Raw genomic sequence first — 17,478 nt, 5'->3', positions numbered from 1 at the left:
GAATCTCAGTATTCTCAAGGGAATGACACGTGGTCAAGACGATCTATTTACTCATCATATACTACAAAATCGACCGACCAATGTCCTCACAATATCCGACCAACAACGACTACTGATTGACTTATGACTTAACACTGTTAACACTGTCTATTGTTTTGCTAAAGAACGAAGGTGAGAAGCTACCAGCTAGTCCTACTCCTAAGAAAACAGATTCAACGAAGGCTCATCCAGTTCTTCCTGTACGGGACCTCGTACGACCTGAGCTGCAAACAGTGGCTGTAGAGGTAGGGTTACGGTTATGGGTTCAAAACCACAGGATTCCCTTACTCGAGTCTAATGTCCGTATCAGAAGTGTCAGAGATTGATGTTTAAATAGTTAATGACATCTGCAGTTAAACTCATAAATGACTCCTAATATTTTCCAGATACTGTGCTGGGGCGTTCGTAATATGAAGAAATACAAATACAGTAAAGTCAATGCGCCAAACGTCGAGTTCGAATGGGGAGAACAAGTCTTCAAGTCAGAAATGGAGAATCTCAAGAAATACCCCAACTTTTCCAAGCCAAACCTGACAAGAAAACTCGTGGTGAGTACTTCGTGTGCACACGAAGTAATCTAAGGGATGTACGAGCACCCGATAAAGTTCCCCTAGATCCGCGCCTGTTTTTTAATACTCATTCTCGATCAGTTTTCATCAAAACTGTAAAAATTGTAAGTATAATCCAGCTGAGTTGACTCCGTTCCCCGAAAAGGATTATGGGTCAACTGATTATTTTTGGTTAGCATTTTCCTAGCGGGGGCTGAGTACAATGTAGATTTCTCGTGTTGAATGAACTAGAATGCCACCATGAGTTCAACTAGTAGCATGTGCCGTAAATTTGAAGCAAAAAATCCTATTTCTTGAGTTGTTTTGGCAGAATCATGGGAAATGCTAATCAAAATATAATGTTGAATCCTCAATTCTGATTGGTTGATCTTGAGTTTGTTCTGAAGGTCAACTTAGCTGGATTATTTATGTGCTTAGAACAATGTGAAGCTCTTCAGAAGTTAATAATGTATCATTTTGTTTTAAATTTGATGTGAGGTAAATGTTTTGTTTAGTGTCTGCCAGTTGAACCATTCACTCCTGCCTTAAATATACGTGTCTACGATAACCGCATGTTTAACAACAAACCATTAGTTGGTATTCAATCTATCTCATCGCTGACGAAATATTACTCTGAGAAGAGACCAATGTTGAGAAGAGGACCAACTATGGATGAACCAGGTACGAAGATGTCAATCAAATAAGACAATTTTTTATGGAGATTTTGAACTACAATGATTAATGAACTCAAAGCCTGTTCTCATTGGTTCGCTAACTCAGTATATAGACTGTATAGTATATATACCCCTTGCATGTGATGTCAAAGCAACTCAATTTGTAGGACAAAACAAAAGAATTTCAATCTCATGAGAATTAGAAACCTATTGTTATGTCCTCCAAATTGAGCTGCATTCCGACGTACTGCAAGGGGCAATATTAGACAATATTAATAATAATTGATATTTATCTGCGGATTATGGCACAGATGGGCCGCTGACACCATCACCAGTGAAGCCAGTGAGACATAGAGAAGTTCACAAAAAGGTAAGATAAAATACAATAATAGAGCTTGAATCAATCTGACGTACCATGATTTTTATCTAAAAAAATTGCACTATCTTTTATCTTGTTGTAAAGGGCGAAGACGCATTTGATTGGTGGTCAAAATACTACAGCTCAGTGAGAGAAGACTCCAATGGAACAGGTGCAGAAGTTGAGAGACAAGAGAAACTGAGCGACAAAGTAAGCCGAAGACCTAGATATACCTATTTCAAAGAAGGGTGATAGGTGAAAAGCAATAGGATAGGTCATTCCAAGATCCAAGAATAGCTGAAATTACTTGTGTTTCTGCTTCTTATTCTCGTCAAAATCATGGACCCTAGTGTTGAGACTTATTCTTTGTATTCAACGAAACCATTTCGGAATAACCTATCGCCTATTGCCTTTGTCGATGACAACGTTTTTGAAAATAGGTGTATACCGTAGTTTTTTGGCTAGGCTTGTTTCTACAGGTTTAGCCTTGTTTAAGAGAAAATTATTCGCAAAAGTCAACTGTAATGTAAAATGTACCTTGAACAATACCATTGATTTGAAATCTCACACTCTTGATGGCTGGTATCTAATTTATACACGAAACCTGTACAAATGAGTTTGTGGTCTTCGAAAAGCAGTGGTATGCATTGAATGAGATAGAGGACTATTTACCTCCCATTTTATAGAGTCGATGTGCAAGCCAAACCTATTTCATTTTGTCCGGTTTCCCGCCATAAATATGCCTTTTCTTTAAATAAACCTTCTCCATACTCGATAGAAATCTCATATACATATTCATGTTTGTCTCGCAAGCTCTTTGGTGTGTTTTCTTCTGGGGACGATGTTGATGGTGGAGATCACCTTGACCATTACAAGAAATCAGGCCATGACACACTAAAGGTAAGTTAATGTTGCTATGGATTCTTGTTCCTGCGGCATCTTGAAAGGTAACCGCGCCTGTGCATCGTAGCAAGGACGTTGGTGACCTTGCTATCATAGAGAAATGTTGTTAATAAAGGTCTCTATCATTGCAAGGTCAATGCCGTTCTCGCTTCGATGCACAGGCACAGTACCTTCCAAGATGGCGCATGGGACTATCCGACTTATTCCTATATTCCTTTTAGCTTGGACGGAATTTTCTCTCATTTTTGACCACTTGTCATTCTCTTGAGCAGAAGATATTCTAGGGAATGACACGTGGTCTGACTATTTTGGGAAAACATTATGCCCAAGATATACTGAGGTCTGCTGGTGAGAAGATGGAGCCTTGGACAAGGTTATCGACTAGGTTTATATATTGTTTGATTGCTTTCCATTTCTTTTGGGCTCAAAGCAATTTCCTTGAAGACGGTGCAGATATACTCTTTAATCAAAATCTCGTTAAAGAGGTTTCGTTGTAAGACACATGCAATCTCCACTGCAACTATTTCCTTCCCGCAGAAAATACAAAAAAGTTGCAAAAGAGATGCAAAAATCAATACTTTTTTTTAATACAAATCAGAGATAGTTTCACTCATTTTAAAGGCACTTTATCCGTAGATTTTCCCAAAGGAGCTCGAAAAAATGGAAGAATTTGGAGGCTTGGAAGACTTTGTTGGAACGTTTAATCTGAAGCGAGGAAAGTCTAAAGGTGATGATGAAGATGAGGATGACAACATAGGTCAACTGAAGGTTAGTGAAAATAAGAATAGCATAATGGAAAGCCTCTGATGATGATAATGCATAATGGAATGGTTGGTTGGTGATTGAGGTAATGATGACAGCGATCAATTAAAATAATAGTAAAAGAGGTAACGATGATGATTATAATGGTAATGGTGCTATGTGCCATTGGTGGTGCTGGATGATGATGATACTGGTGGCAGCGGTGACGGCTATGATGACGTTCATGATAAAATTATGTTCATGGGGCAGGAGACTAGTGCGTGTTGTGCTGGTAGTAGAAATGACAGTGATCAGGATAATTTTGTTATATATAATAAATATAATGGTGTTAGTGGTAGTAGTAGTAGTAATGATAATTATTATAACGATCATAATAATATTAAATGATGTTGCTCATTGTAATGATGACAATCCTACTAATGATGATGATGATGATGGTAATTCACTGAGGTTAGTAATGAAAAAATTACTCTTGTCTTTACAGGCAAGTTTTTGGATTTATCAAATCAAAGAAGATCAATGCAAAAAGGAACTTCCTGCTAGTGTATATGCGAACCTTCCTGAAACCAAGTGGAAGTGGCCAATTAAGTGCCTTGTTCGAGCTTACGTCATATGTGTATGTATTTAACTCAACTGATCATTGATTCAATGGAAACTTAGGACTTGATTTTAAAGTTAAACTTCGATGTGTAATTTCAGGCTTTTGACCTACAATCCCATGACCCAAACGGACTTGTAAGTAATAACGTTATCTCATTTATATATGGATGGACAGATAGAATGGAAAAGATACATTGAATGGTATAGAATGGATTGGACGGATGGGATTAATAGGATTGAGACAGATGGATCCAGGCATGGAGTAAATGGACGGGTTAATAGATACGAGGCATGGAGAATGGATGGTTACTGCGCTTTTCGATATTCAGAGAACTCAGGCTTGTTGTGAAAACGGTTTGATAGACCGGATGGATGGACGTATGGAGAGATGAATGTGTGGCTGATTGAATTTGAATGCATGAGTCGTCGATAAATAGGATAAGACGAGATGAGATGAATGAGTGAATGGGAACAATTATTAATAATATAAATAATAAATAATGAAAATAATAATAATGGGGTTCACAGTGGATTCCACAGAATGGCTCTTCTTCCACTGGATTCCAATTGGAATTAATTAAGAAGTTGATTTTTGCGGATGGAGGAAAGCCGTAGAACCCGGAAAAAACATCGAAGCACAGGAAAGAACCAACAAGCACAGGAGAGAACCTCGAACCCGGGTCGCTCGCATTGGTGAGAGGCGAGCGCTCTCACCGCTACGTCACCAGTGCTTCTATTAAGCTACGATCACCCACAAAAAAACTTACCAATTGTTGTTCTTCGTGTTTCAGGCGGATCCTTATCTAGTTGTTTCTCTTGGTAATAAAACATATGACGAAAAGAGTGTTTGCAAACATAACACATTGAAGCCTGTCTTTGGAAAGTAAGGGAAAAACGATGCTAAAATTCATCTCTAGAGAAGGAAAAATATTTTTTTTTACTGCCGTAGAAAACTTGCTGCTCTAAATAATTGCACAGTCGAACTAAATTTGCAGGACAAATATAAATCCAATCATCCTTTTTTCTCCTGTATTTTCAAAGAGTTTTTCAAAAGGAAAGTTCGGTTGAATAAATGTATGTGATGTGGGACTGATCCTTTCGGGATGACACTTTGGGCGTTGTCCATCTGGATTCGCAATGGTTATGGCAGTTATTTGCTTGGGTTTTGTTGAGTTCAACAACAAACTGAATATTACACTGCAGGTTTTGTCAGTTTTGCTGTAACTTGCTGTAAGGAGTCATTTATTAACGAGTCAACGAACCTAATTTATTTTAAATTCTCTTTTTTGTCTTCCCCAGAATGTTTGAGTTCAGAGCTTCACTCCCAACGGTTAAAGATCTCACGGTTAAAGTCATGGATTATGATCGGGGGACGTTTGATGAAACTATAGGCGAAACAGTGATTGATTTGGAGCAACGGTTATTGTCAAGATTACATGCTTCGTGTGGACTTCCAAAAACATATTCTGTGTAAGAAAGTTGTATGCTAATAAACCATCATCATCGTCATCAATGTATTATCATCATCATCATCAACATCATCATCACGTATCATCATCGTCATGTATGCTCATCATCATGTATCCTCATCATCATCATCATGTATCATCATCATCATGTATCATCATCATCATGTATCATGTATCATGCATTTATCATCATGTATCTTTATGTATCATCATCATCATGTATCATCATCATGTGTTTATTCATTATTACCATCTTTATCATTTACCATTATCGACGTCGCTATTGATGACGATGATGATAATAATAATAATAATAATAATAATAATAAATTATCGTTAACCTATTTTAAAATTGAGGAATGGAAGTTTTCCTATTTCCTACCACGTCATTCCCTCGAGTGTCATTTCTTTGTTTAATGGATACGACTCAAACAATTAATAAACTTATTCTCAAGGGAATGACACATGGTATGAAATCTTTAAAATTCTACACCAAGCTTATAGAAGTGTATTGGTATCACGTGCGGGTTAAGTTTATCACATATTTCTATTTCTCTCTTCTTTTTCACAGTTCTGGGCCATTTGCATGGCGCGACAGTAAGAGACCCAAGGATATCTTGAAAGATTTCTGTCGAGCCAAAGGATACAAGTATTGGTTTTATCCAAAAGGAAAGTCGCCTACGGAACTCGTGGTGGAAACGGACAGCTTTCCTATGTCGCCTGATGATTGTATTGGTACGATAAGCTATACTAGTACTATTAACCCAAAAAATCGATGATTCCATCCAGCTATTCGTTCATCAATCCCTCCATTCCAATTATCCTTCCGTCCTTTCATCCATTCCCTCATTCATTTATTTCTTGATTTATCCATCAATCCAACCATGCATGCCTTTTTTATTCAATCATTTATCCATTCATCATCCCATTCATCTACTTATTCCGTCTATTCTTACTTATCTCATTTATTCATCCATCTATCTTATCCCAACATCCCCCTAACAATCGTGTCGAGGTCGTTCGTCCGTTTTTCTTCTACTTTTTCATTTTTCATTTATCTTTAATTTCTCTTCCTAATTCGTCATGATTTGACTAAATGATACAGAGATTTTTTATCGAAGGCTAATAAACATCAATTTATTGTTTTGTTTTTAACGATAATATTTATTTTGCAGAGGGGTCTGAATACCCAGACCAACAACTATCGCTTCTTGCTCTTCATCACCTGGGATTGGTTCCTGAACATGTTGAAACACGATCCCTCTACAGCTCTTTACAACCAAAGATTGAACAGGTAGAGAAAAATAGTCTATGTAAGACATGTAATGTACTGATATTACTGATATATATCGAGCAATCAGATCGAGCGCGCGTAGCCAGGTGACTTTATTATGATAACTGCGTTCGTCGGACCAATCAGAGCGCGCTTAGCGAGGATGACTATATAAAAATTCAGCACACTTCTCGGCCAATAAGAACGCGCGTAACAAGGATCTGTTAATTAGCGTCTTTTGTGTATTTTTTTTACAGGGAAAAGTTCAGATGTGGGTTGATATATTTCCATTGACAGAAGATGCAGACATCAAACCAGCTGTTAGAATTGAACCTAGGGAACCATTATCGTAAGCAGTTGAATAAATATATGGACGGACGGACGGACGGACGGATGGACGGACGGATGGACGGATGGACGGATGGACGGATGGATGACTTGCTTCCAAAATTGCTCACCTCTTATAGAATGTTTTATCCTTTATTCAGTTATGTTTTGCGACTGGTGATCTGGGATACGACAGATGTCCTTCTTCAAGAGACCTCCATTGCTGGTGAAAAAATGAGCGACATCTACGTTAAAGGGTACGTCACGTACTAAAGAAGTTTCAGTGTTCCAATCCATTACCTGCACGAGGACATGTAGCCTGGACACGAACATGAAAGTCTTTTTTTCCATTCAGTGACTACACGTATACAAATACAAATTGAGATATTGTTCTCTCTGTGAGGGCTTTAGCCTCCGTTGCAGACGTCCTGCGGGCTTCGGTTCGGATCCGAACCAAACCCCGCAGGACGTCTGCAACGGAGGCTATGAGGGCTTAAGAGTCGTTTAAATTCATATTGATTTTCATTTTTTTCGACTGTAGTTGGATTGATGGAATGGATGATAAACAAAAGACAGACGTTCACTATAGGTAACATCTTATGAAACTAATGCAGTATTTTTTATTTCTCATAATTCTTTCTCATTTCAATATTTTTCAGCATTCAGGGACGTGGGAGCGTAATTTTAAGCACATGAAAGCCATATAATTTTGAATATTTCGATATACGAAAAGAATAGACCTCTTGTCCTTGGGCGTGGTATTTTCCCATTTCAGACCACGTGTCATTCTCTTGAGAATAAGATTCTTTGTTTGAGTTTAATCCATATCCATGTATCTTCGCATGCGCAACAGGTCAAACAAAGAAATGATACTCTAGGGAATGACACGGGGCCTTAAATGGTAAAAAAAAATATGTCAAATAAAATAATTGATTTTTGATGGATCTTGGTACTTTCGTTACCAGGTCACTTGACGGAGAAGGAAACTTCAACTGGAGGATGGTTTTTCCATTCCACTTTTTACACATGGAAAAGAAAATATCGATTTCCAAAAAGGTGCCTTGTAATTTATAACTAGTATTCACTTTGTTTTTCTCATGTAACAAGTTATTAGTAATTCCCATATCCTTGGAGTGCAACAACATGACTCGAAATCCCTTGAGATATGAATAACAATGAAACAGCCGCCATACATACATACATACATACATAAACTTTATTTAACCTCGAATTTCAGAGTAGCTTACAAAGCTAATATCTTCGAGAAAAAAGAAAAAAAAAAAGGGAAAAAAAAAAAAAAAAAGGGCTATTGAATAATGATTATAAAACTATTATATAATGGTAATTAATATTTATATATGTACACTATATACACTATTTTGCAGAATCAGTTCAATTTCAATGTTGATGAGTAGTTACTCGAAAGAGTCATACTTTAGTATATTACAACGGAAGTCCAAAAAGTTTGAGGTTCTAAAAGTATCCGGCAGTGCATTTGTGACTCCAATCACATTAGGTGTACCAATAAATCTTGTACAGTCTTAAACTCAACTATTTATTCACTCAAGGGTTTATCCTGTTACAGCAGTAGAAGTAATCTTTTAGTTGTAGACGAAATAGTAGTCGGTTTTCTGAATAAATTAAATACAAATTATTACACATTGCGCAAAGTAAACAAACAAAAAAAAAAAAAGAAAGGACGAAAGAAATTACAAATTAAAACCTACCAGACTGTACGAATCCATCCGTATGGATATAAAGAAATACTGATAATAAACAACAATATTGAGTCCTGCAAACTCGACTCGCACGAGTTCAAATATTCACTTATACTAAACCCGAACGTGATGTCACGTGACCTTTATATCACGTGCACCGGATCCGGATATGACTCGGTAGCCACACCGGCCCCTAAATGGAGTTCTACAGAGTCCATTTACTAACAATCTCTCTACCGAGTGTTGATAACGTTTTAACAGTCATTCTTATATCAATGCCCAAATATTCTCTTTATTCCTCCATCTCCAATGGACATAACTTGGTTACTGGTCTTGTCAGGACAACACTACTTGTCTTTATTTCCCTTTGTCGGCGTCTTTTCGCACAAGTTGCTACTGTTGAAGTTGTCTTGACTTTCACTGTCCGTACATATCCGTCTCGGCTTGGGATAACTTCAACGACACGCGCTAGCGGCCATTTTCCTCTCGAGTGGTTCTCATCTGCAAGGAGTACCAAGTCTCCAACCTTCAGATTTCTGTTAGGAATATTCCATTTTCTTCGTTCCAGTAGTGTGGGTAAGTACTCTTTTGTCCATCTCGCCCAGAATACGTTGCTTAGATATTGTGCTTGTCGCCACTGTCGGTTGGCGTACACATCATCCTTCTTAAAGGTACCTGGAGGCAGACTGGGACTTGGTCGTAGGTGAAGAAGATGATTGGGTGTTAAAGGAAGATCATCGTCTGGGCTATCACTATTGCGCGTGAGTGGCCTGCTATTTAAGATGTTCACGACTTCCGCCATTATGGTTGAAAGAACTTCGTCACTGACTAATTGTTCCTTTAACAACGCCCGAAGTATCTGTCTTGTAGAGCGAATCATCCTCTCCCAAACGCCGCCCATGTGGCTGGCTGCTGGTGGATTGAAGTCCCATTGTATCTCTTTCTGTGCGCAGGCGTTACTGATTCTTTCTTGAATCCATTTCTTTAGTTCTTCCTTTAATTCTTTGTTCGCGCTGGTAAAATTAGTTCCATTGTCACTCTTGATTACCTTCGGACAGCCTCGCAGCGAGATGAATCTTCTCAGCGCATTAATCATGGAATCAGTGTTCAGCGAATGCGCAATTTCTACGTGCACCGCTCTCGACGCTAGACACGTGAATAAACACCCGTACCTCTTTACGCGGGATCTACCTTGTTTCACTTCCAGTGGACCAAAATAATCGACACCCACGTACGTGAAGGGTGGAAGATCTGGCTGTAATCGATGTGGAGGTAAATTTCCCATGAACTGATCTCCGAGTCTTGAGTTCCTTCGTTGACAATCCATACATTTCCGTACTCTGCGCCGTACCGCTGATCTTCCTTTGACGATCCAAAACTTCTTTCTGAGAGATGACAGTACACTTTCTTGACCCATATGGCCAATGCTAAGGTGGTAATAGTCTATGATCAAATCTGTTACGTGTCCGACGTAAGGTAAGATGATTGGATGTCTTATGCCTTCCTCGATTGGTGCGTTCACTAAGCGCCCTCCCACTCGTAGTACTCTATCCTTCAACTGCGGGTTTAATTTGAATATGGAATCTCCTGCTTTCTGAATAGATTTCTTGATTTTTCTTTCCTCCGTTTTCGAAGTATCTTTAGACAAGATCTCGATTACGTCTGCAAACGATGCTCTCTGTACTCGTCGAACTAACAAAGTTTCCGCTTTGTGGAGTTTTTCTACCGTAAGTACAGCAGTCTTTCTCGTTTTTCCTTTCTTTCCGGCTCTGAACTTTAGGTATTCTACGAATCTAATGATCCACGCAACCGCCTTCTTCAGCCTCCACCAAGATGAAAAACGCACCATCAGTTCGTCTAGAACGTTTCTTTCAGCACTTGAGGCGTAAATCTGAGCCTCTCTTCTTACCGCAGGATCATCATTTTCTAGCTCTGGAACTTCGATCAGTTTTGGCCAGTCGGTTTCCTCTTTCCACAGAAAACTTGGGCCTCTTAGCCAACGATCGTTCTTTAGCAAGGCGTCTAGCTTTAAGCCCTTTGAGCCGTCGTCTGCAGGGTTATCGTCCCTATTAACGTATCTCCATTCACATGGCTCAGATCCGCTATGGATAATCGTCAGCCGGTTTGACTCAAACGTATGAAACCGCTTATTCTTGTTGTTAATGCACTTAAGAACGGACGTAGAATCAGTCCAATAGATTACTCTGTCGAAGGATATCTCTAATTCTTCTCGAATCATCTTTGTTAGCTTCACTGAGATCACAGCTGCGGTCAGTTCCAATCTTGGTATGGATATTTCATGGATGGGGGCTAGCCTCGCCTTACCCATTACAAATGCACAGTAAACTCTCTTTTCGGTGTTTACGAAACGAAGATAAGCAACCGCTGCATATCCTTGACGTGAAGCATCAGAGAAGAGATGTAATTCCGTAGTTTCAGGTTCTCCAAAGTCTTTAGGTGTAAAGCACCTGTCTACTTGGATTTCTTGGAGTTTCGGAAGGTCTTCTAGCCAACGTACCCATTGCTCACTTTCGTCTTCCTGTATAGGATCGTCCCAACCGAACTGCTTCCTACTAAATGCTTGTAACATCAGCTTGGCCTTCATGACATATGGAGCTATGAACCCCAGAGGATCGAAGAGGGAATACACGATGGACAATATACCTCTGCGCGTCCTCGGCTTTTCTTCTATCCTTTGCTGAATTTTCTCACCTACTTCCCAGACGAACTTGTCGGCTTCGGTGTTCCACTTCAGCCCGAGGGCAGATTCTGTTGGCAACTTCTCTAAGTCGAGATTGACGACTGACTTTGCTCTTTCTTGCTCTGGTATCGCTGCTAACACCGATCGATCGTTGCTATACCACTTCGTTAAGCGAAACCCTCCTCTTTCCAGTAGTCTTCTCAGTTGATCTGTTAACTGTATTGCTTTCTCTGTTGAGCTAGTTGACTTCATTAGGTCATCAACATACATGTTCCTTTTGACAGTGTTCACTGTTTCAGGGTCGAACCCTTCTTTATCGAGTTCTGCTGTTTTCCTCAAACAGAAGTTGGCGACACTAGGTGAGGAGGTGGCACCGAAGAGATGTTTTACCATCCGATATTTTTGCACTTCTCTTGAGAGATCTCCATTGGGCCACCAGAAAAATCTTAAAGCGTCACAGTCTTCCGGCTCCACTAAGACCTGATGGAACATCGATTCTATATCGGAAACCAGTCCGACCTGATCTTGTCTGAATCTGCTTAAAACGCCCACCAAATTATTGGTCAGGTCTGGACCCTGAAGCAATTGTTGATTCAGGGATGTCCCTTGTTGTTTCGCCGCGCAGTCAAACACGACCCTGACCTTCTCCGGCTTCAATGGATGCGTTACCGGATGGTGTGGTAGATACCAGATGGGTCTCTCTTTCACCATCAGTTCATTCTCAGGCACCTTTTGAGCGTGACCTTTACTCAGATACTCGTGCATGGTCGCCTTGTACTTCTCAAACAAGACTTTGTCCTTCAATAGTCTCTTCTTTAGAAGAAGACATCTCCTTTTGGCCATTTCTCTGTTGTTCGGCAAGTAAGGGGGTTGGTTGCGCCATGGCAGAGCAACTTGGTAGTGACCGTTCACTTTCTTTAACGTGTTTTCCATAATTTCTAAGGCAGCTCGATCTTCTACGGAAGCAGTTACTTTGTTACTGACAGTTGAATCCCCGAAGTCTGTCTTCCACAACCTCTCCAGTTGTTGCTGTGTCTGTTCCTCCTGTATTTCACGTTCCGTCTCTTCGACTTGAGAGAGCCGCAGTTCTTGATCAGCAGTATATTCTGGTGTCTTTTCAAGCTCACTGTTCTGCAATAAGTTCTCTGACCTAAGCCTTTCCCCGAATTCCTTAACCTCTAATTCAGCTCGATCACGGTGGTTGTCAGAGGTTTCAATCAACCGCACTAGGTGTGTAGAAAAACTTCCGCTTTCTTTCATTCCTCCAACAGGACCCATCACCGTCCAGCCAAGACTGTAGTGAATCGCTATTGGCTCATCTTCACCTCGTGCTCTGCATTCTAAAGGCACGAACAATCCTGGTTTCTCCTTGAGGCCGATTAACAACATTACTTTTTTGATTTCCAGTTCTTTGCAATTTACATCCTTAAGGTGTGGCCATTTACTTAAGTTTTCGGTTCTTGGGATACAATCATCAGAAATCGGAATTTCTTTGATTGTTCTGACTTCAGACAACTCGACGGACGTCGTCTCGTCCATAGACTTTACAACTAAGTCTACTACCTTGCATTGCATGTCTTTAGTTCCTGTCATGCCAGTCAGCTTCATACTACTCTTCTTGCTTTTCAATCCAAGCTTGATACTTAACTCTTCTTGGCATAGTGTCACTTCTGAACCGCTATCGAGTAGGGCATACGTTTCTACTGAAGTTCCTCCTTCCCTTGCTTGGACCTTGACAGGTACGACTCCCAGGCACACCTGCTTCTCTCCGGCCCCTGTCGCTGCACTTGTCCTGGAGTTCTTGCTTCCGCCGACTGCTTTACTATCGTTTCCGGCCCCAGTTTCATTGTCCATGGGCGTGGCTGTTTGATGTGATCTCTGCTGTTCGACCGCTTCACCTCTTGAAAGGTGGTGGTTCTTACCATTCTCGTCTCTTTTCCCCTTTTCTGATCCTTCTGGATGTAGCAAGGTGTTGTGTTCGTCATTACATCCCGGGTTTTGGCATTTCAGCTCTGTCTTCTTACACATCTTAATAACATGACCGCCGTTTAAACACTTGATGCAAAGTCTATGCTTGTTCACAATCTTCTTTCTTTCTTCATAAGACAGTCTTTTAAAATTGTCGCACTTCCAGACTTTGTGCTGACCTGAACAAGCTGCACATTCTAACTTCGCCGTCCTCTCTTTGCGGGTAGCATCTTGCTTGTCATTCACACGGGTAGCTACACTTGTGGCAAATGTTGAAACTCTTTGTTGAAATCCCCTTGGTCTGACATGATTAGTTTTCTTCTCCTTTTCTCTTGAAGTGTTCATTCTCATGTCCTCTCCAAATTCATTGTTCACAAGTTTAGCCCTTTCCTTTACAAACTGAAGGAAGTCTAGAAATCTTGGTCTTGCTCCGGAGGTGATTATCTGCCCTGCTCTTTCCGTCCATCTTGCTCTGAGGAACATAGGCAATTTCTTGTTAAGTTCTCTTAGTGTACTCATGTGATTTAAGTCACTAAGATATTGTGAGCCCATACCACTCAAGGTCCTCTCTGCCACTTCTAGATGTCTGGCAAACTCCAATAGTGACTGTCCATCAGCATTTTTGATAACACTTAAACTCTCCAACTTATTTATGTGGGCTCTTGCAACAATGTGAGGCCTACCAAAGTTCTCAAACAAGGCATTTTTAGCAGTTTTGTATGCTACTTCTACTGGCAGGTTCACGCAGCTCTCTATAGCTTCTCTAGCTTTACCCTCACAATGTTGAATCAAAAGTTGCAATTTTCTGGATGCATCAGGGTTGTCTTTCTCCAGGCAAGTTTCAAAGTTATGTATGAAAGACACATACTTCATAGGATTACCGTCAAAGTGCATATATTCTATCTTGGGTGTGGCAATTACTTGGCGTAAGGCCTTCACTATCTCTTCCCCAGCATTCACATTTTGAGTTGATGGTTGTGTTGAAAAGGACAAGCTTTCTCCCAGATCCTTGTTAAATGGGTGAATTTTTTCTTTCCAAACTGACTGTGGTAAGTCAGAGTTCTCCTCAAGGGGTGATATTTGGTCAAATGAAACTCCTTTGGGTACACTATGCATTACAAATGAATCAAACCCTGACTCATTCGAGTTCTTTATTTCCCCTAGGTCTAATCCTACTGCTTGAAACTCTGGTGGAGGAGGTATTATTAGCTCTATGTCCTCCTTTGGGGTTGAAGTAATTACTGGTGGAATAGATACTTGAATATCTCCATTTGATAGATCAATTTCTCTGTCATTGCTGTGATCTTTAGGTAGTTTAGGGTCTGGTATAATGTAAATTGTAGCCCCATGACAATCTACAGGTCCTGAGCCTGGCTTAATCTCAGGTTTTTTCTCCTGTGTACTGTTATTTGATATAGCCTGTTTGTTCCTGGTAGGCTTGATTGGGGTATAGGATGTAATGCAGGGGTGGATCCAGGGTTTGGACATGAGTAGTTTACTCTGACAGACCAATCAATTTATACCCAACCCACCATACCCCTAATAGTTATAAACTACCTAAAAGGATACATCTAGCATACCATGCTGTCTGCAGTCAAGATCCTTGTACAGATTTATCTCAGTTGAAGAATCTAGCACATCAAAGGACATCATGTGAAAAAATGACATCAAAAGTATTAGTATGTAAAAGTACAATGCAAAATATATGCTATTAAAGGAAAAGTGGCATGGCAGCAAATTGAATACTTTATGAAAAATAGAGAACATACAGTCACAATATCATACATGTACTAGCAAATTATACAAAATGAATACATTACCTTATTTAGATTGAGGTGTTCCACTAGATGAGTTCATTGCTGAGTTCAGTTGAGAATATGTAAAGACCATTCAAGCTTAATTAAAACCCAGTGAATAATATTATAGATTTCAGAAAAGAATAAGTTTTTAAAAATTCCACCTTGTTCCTGTACTGTTCCCCATCAGTTTAAGGATTAAAAATCAGATAATTATTAATCCAGATGGAACATAACTCACAAGTACTCTAAGAGCACTGGTGGTCAAAAAAATATTATATAAAATATTACTGTAAGATATTCTCCATTCTCATTCGTCTAGGATTTAAAGTAGCAAATAAATCTATTATTTCCTCAAGATCTAAGTCCATGTCTCTGTGGGAATGCATCAGTGCCAGTTCATTCATTCTGTCTTGGGCCATAGTATTTCTTAAGTAGTTCTTAAGATTACGGAGGGTTGAAATGGACCTGAAAATTTCCTGATAGACTAGCATTTGTTGGGTCATCATCGCGTTGACCCCGGAGAGCTATGTTGTTTCGCCCACAGAAAATTATCGTTTCAAACAAAGACTTAAGGACCGTCCTATTTCTATCGATTTGCTGTTGAATAATATTATTCAACTGCTGATCTACTGGGACCGCTTGCTGCCTCATTGTTTTCAAAAAGTTATCCATGGCAATTACAGCAAAATTGTGCATCTCACATTTACCGCTGGCGTGTTTTGTAAGTCTCGAAGCCGCTGAAGTCCAACATGTGAGTGGTGACTTCAACAACTTGTCTAATTTATGAGCATTTCTACCAGATTCTACTCCAAACAAAACACACGGAAAACAAAATGCTCCATCGAGATATTTAGAGTATGCAAGCCAGGGATATCTTCTAAGCCATTCAAAGACAAACTTACGAGGCTTTCTATTTTCTATTGACACTGGGAAATCAAAAATCTCACCTGGTTTCCACACATTCTCAATGAACCCCAGCTTATCTTGTGGTGATGAAGAGCCAATTTCTTTTAAAGTACAAGCCAATGTCGAAAGGAGAACCGTCCTCCCTCCTGCAAATCGGGTCGCCACGCATTGTAGAATATTCTTTACTTCAAAATCCTTCGTTCAAACTACAGCAAGTCTATGACTCCAATCATAAGAACGAAAGAGACCCAACGGGGGTAGGCCTAGCTTTTTATAGTTTTGCTGGTAGTTTATGAGGTAGTTTGCAAAGTAGATAGCCAATCAGAAAAGGGTTTGAGTGGTTTCCAAAACAATCAATGTGTTTCCAGCCAATCAGAGAAGTCTTTGAGTAGTTTACGATTATCACACCGGCCTAGCTCTACAACTACGCACGCTCACTCCCTGAGGTTCTATTTGACAAAGGCTGTTTTCCGATCGTTTTCCGATAGCATTCCGATGCGTACCGACGGAGATATCCGAAACCCGAAACTTTTTGCGGGAATCGGTAAGAAATCGGCAGAAATGACGAGATTACTCATTTTTGTTTGACTTTTCTTTAATTAATTAACTGAAAAACAACCAAGTGAGTCGTTTCTAGTAGTTGCTAGAATAATGTAATACACATATTTTGTCATTATTTAGAAAGAAATGTGTAGCTTTGAAAAAAATTGAGTAGTTTACGGAAATCACGTAAACTACCCTGGATCCACCCTTGTGTAATGGTACTAATGGCTGGAATATAGTTCATGTCAAATGGACAATTATCGTCTGCCTCATAGCTGATTTCAGGGGTCATGTTTACCGATATTTCTGGAGCCTTTTCCACCTTTTCAACTATATTCCAGTCGTCAATCCCCTCTTCACTCTTCTCACTAATTTCTTCGTAAATATTCAAACTCACCATTGCTCTTTCGGCTTCATTTCTTGCATCCATTATTGCCTTTTGGTGTTGTAAATCAGCCAATTTTCGCTCTAGATCTTGTTGTTCGGTCAATTGGCGTACTTTCAATTGGGCTAATGCTACTAGCTCTTTTTTCTTCGAAATTACAGATGATCTTGAAGAATTAATTGAACGGGTACGAAAAGAAGCTTCACCGGCGGTAAATTCAACACATTCTCCTCGTCGTTCGGCATTTTCTTTGGCTCTCGTAATCCACTCGGTTGCTAGACGATCAACACTTACTTTTTTCGCCATATGCTCCTCATATTTTAAGCAGGCTTCCTTTTTCTTCTCTTCTGAATCCAAACATGCGACATATTTTTCATGTGAATCGATAAAATTACGCCATGCGGTGTCGTACGACTCTTTGGCGGCTGTCACATTCCTTAGTGACTCGTTGTTTTCGATAAACTCTTCAAGCTGCTTTCGAGCTCTCGTCAGGGCTCCAATATAG

At 39.8% G+C, this 17,478-nt stretch overlaps 2 protein-coding genes across 5 annotated transcripts in view; one reads left to right on the top strand and one right to left on the bottom strand.

Annotated features, from left to right (window-relative positions):
* LOC116291300 (myoferlin) overlaps window positions 1-17,478 on the top strand; it is a 43,846-nt gene that overhangs the window by 19,433 nt on the left and 6,935 nt on the right. For both annotated transcript variants that reach the window (XM_031698466.2, XM_031698465.2), the window contains exons 38-54: window positions 165-284; window positions 426-587; window positions 1,103-1,268; window positions 1,573-1,631; window positions 1,725-1,829; window positions 2,433-2,519; window positions 3,159-3,290; window positions 3,769-3,900; window positions 3,984-4,019; window positions 4,676-4,767; window positions 5,184-5,354; window positions 5,925-6,088; window positions 6,529-6,647; window positions 6,884-6,975; window positions 7,115-7,210; window positions 7,495-7,542; window positions 7,919-8,009. In XM_031698466.2, the coding sequence (XP_031554326.2) occupies window positions 165-284; window positions 426-587; window positions 1,103-1,268; window positions 1,573-1,631; window positions 1,725-1,829; window positions 2,433-2,519; window positions 3,159-3,290; window positions 3,769-3,900; window positions 3,984-4,019; window positions 4,676-4,767; window positions 5,184-5,354; window positions 5,925-6,088; window positions 6,529-6,647; window positions 6,884-6,975; window positions 7,115-7,210; window positions 7,495-7,542; window positions 7,919-8,009 (1,872 nt within the window). The remainder of the gene's footprint in view (window positions 1-164; window positions 285-425; window positions 588-1,102; window positions 1,269-1,572; window positions 1,632-1,724; window positions 1,830-2,432; window positions 2,520-3,158; window positions 3,291-3,768; window positions 3,901-3,983; window positions 4,020-4,675; window positions 4,768-5,183; window positions 5,355-5,924; window positions 6,089-6,528; window positions 6,648-6,883; window positions 6,976-7,114; window positions 7,211-7,494; window positions 7,543-7,918; window positions 8,010-17,478) is intronic.
* Window positions 8,495-17,123, bottom strand: LOC148911916 (uncharacterized). Of its 3 annotated transcripts, none has more exons than XR_016119465.1 (3): window positions 15,161-17,123; window positions 8,681-14,971; window positions 8,495-8,584 (listed from the first exon to the last, which is right to left on the bottom strand). XR_016119465.1 is itself a non-coding variant. In XM_089028332.1 (3 exons), exon 3 carries the CDS (start codon window positions 14,826-14,828, stop codon window positions 8,964-8,966), a length of 5,865 nt encoding a protein of 1,954 aa, XP_088884458.1. In that variant the 5' UTR covers window positions 14,829-14,971; window positions 15,161-15,235; window positions 16,087-17,123; the 3' UTR covers window positions 8,495-8,963. The 3 variants fall into 3 exon arrangements, 2 of the variants coding, with proteins under 2 accessions (XP_088884458.1, XP_088884457.1); XM_089028332.1 differs by having other exon boundaries at window positions 8,495-14,971; window positions 15,161-15,235; window positions 16,087-17,123; XM_089028331.1 differs by having other exon boundaries at window positions 8,495-14,971.

Source organism: Actinia tenebrosa, unplaced genomic scaffold, assembly GCF_029948245.1.
Source record: "Actinia tenebrosa isolate PJP-AT-01 unplaced genomic scaffold, QUT_ActTen_1.0 PGA_scaffold12__29_contigs__length_12842862, whole genome shotgun sequence".
Classification (NCBI taxonomy): Eukaryota; Metazoa; Cnidaria; class Anthozoa; order Actiniaria; family Actiniidae; genus Actinia; species Actinia tenebrosa.
This window is presented reverse-complemented; position numbering and strand designations above follow the sequence as displayed.

What these genes read in the sequence shown, in the direction of transcription:
- LOC148911916 (XM_089028331.1), bottom strand. Translation starts at nt 14,828, where the DNA reads ATGTCCAAACCCTGGATCCACCCCTGCATTACATCCTATACCCCAATC.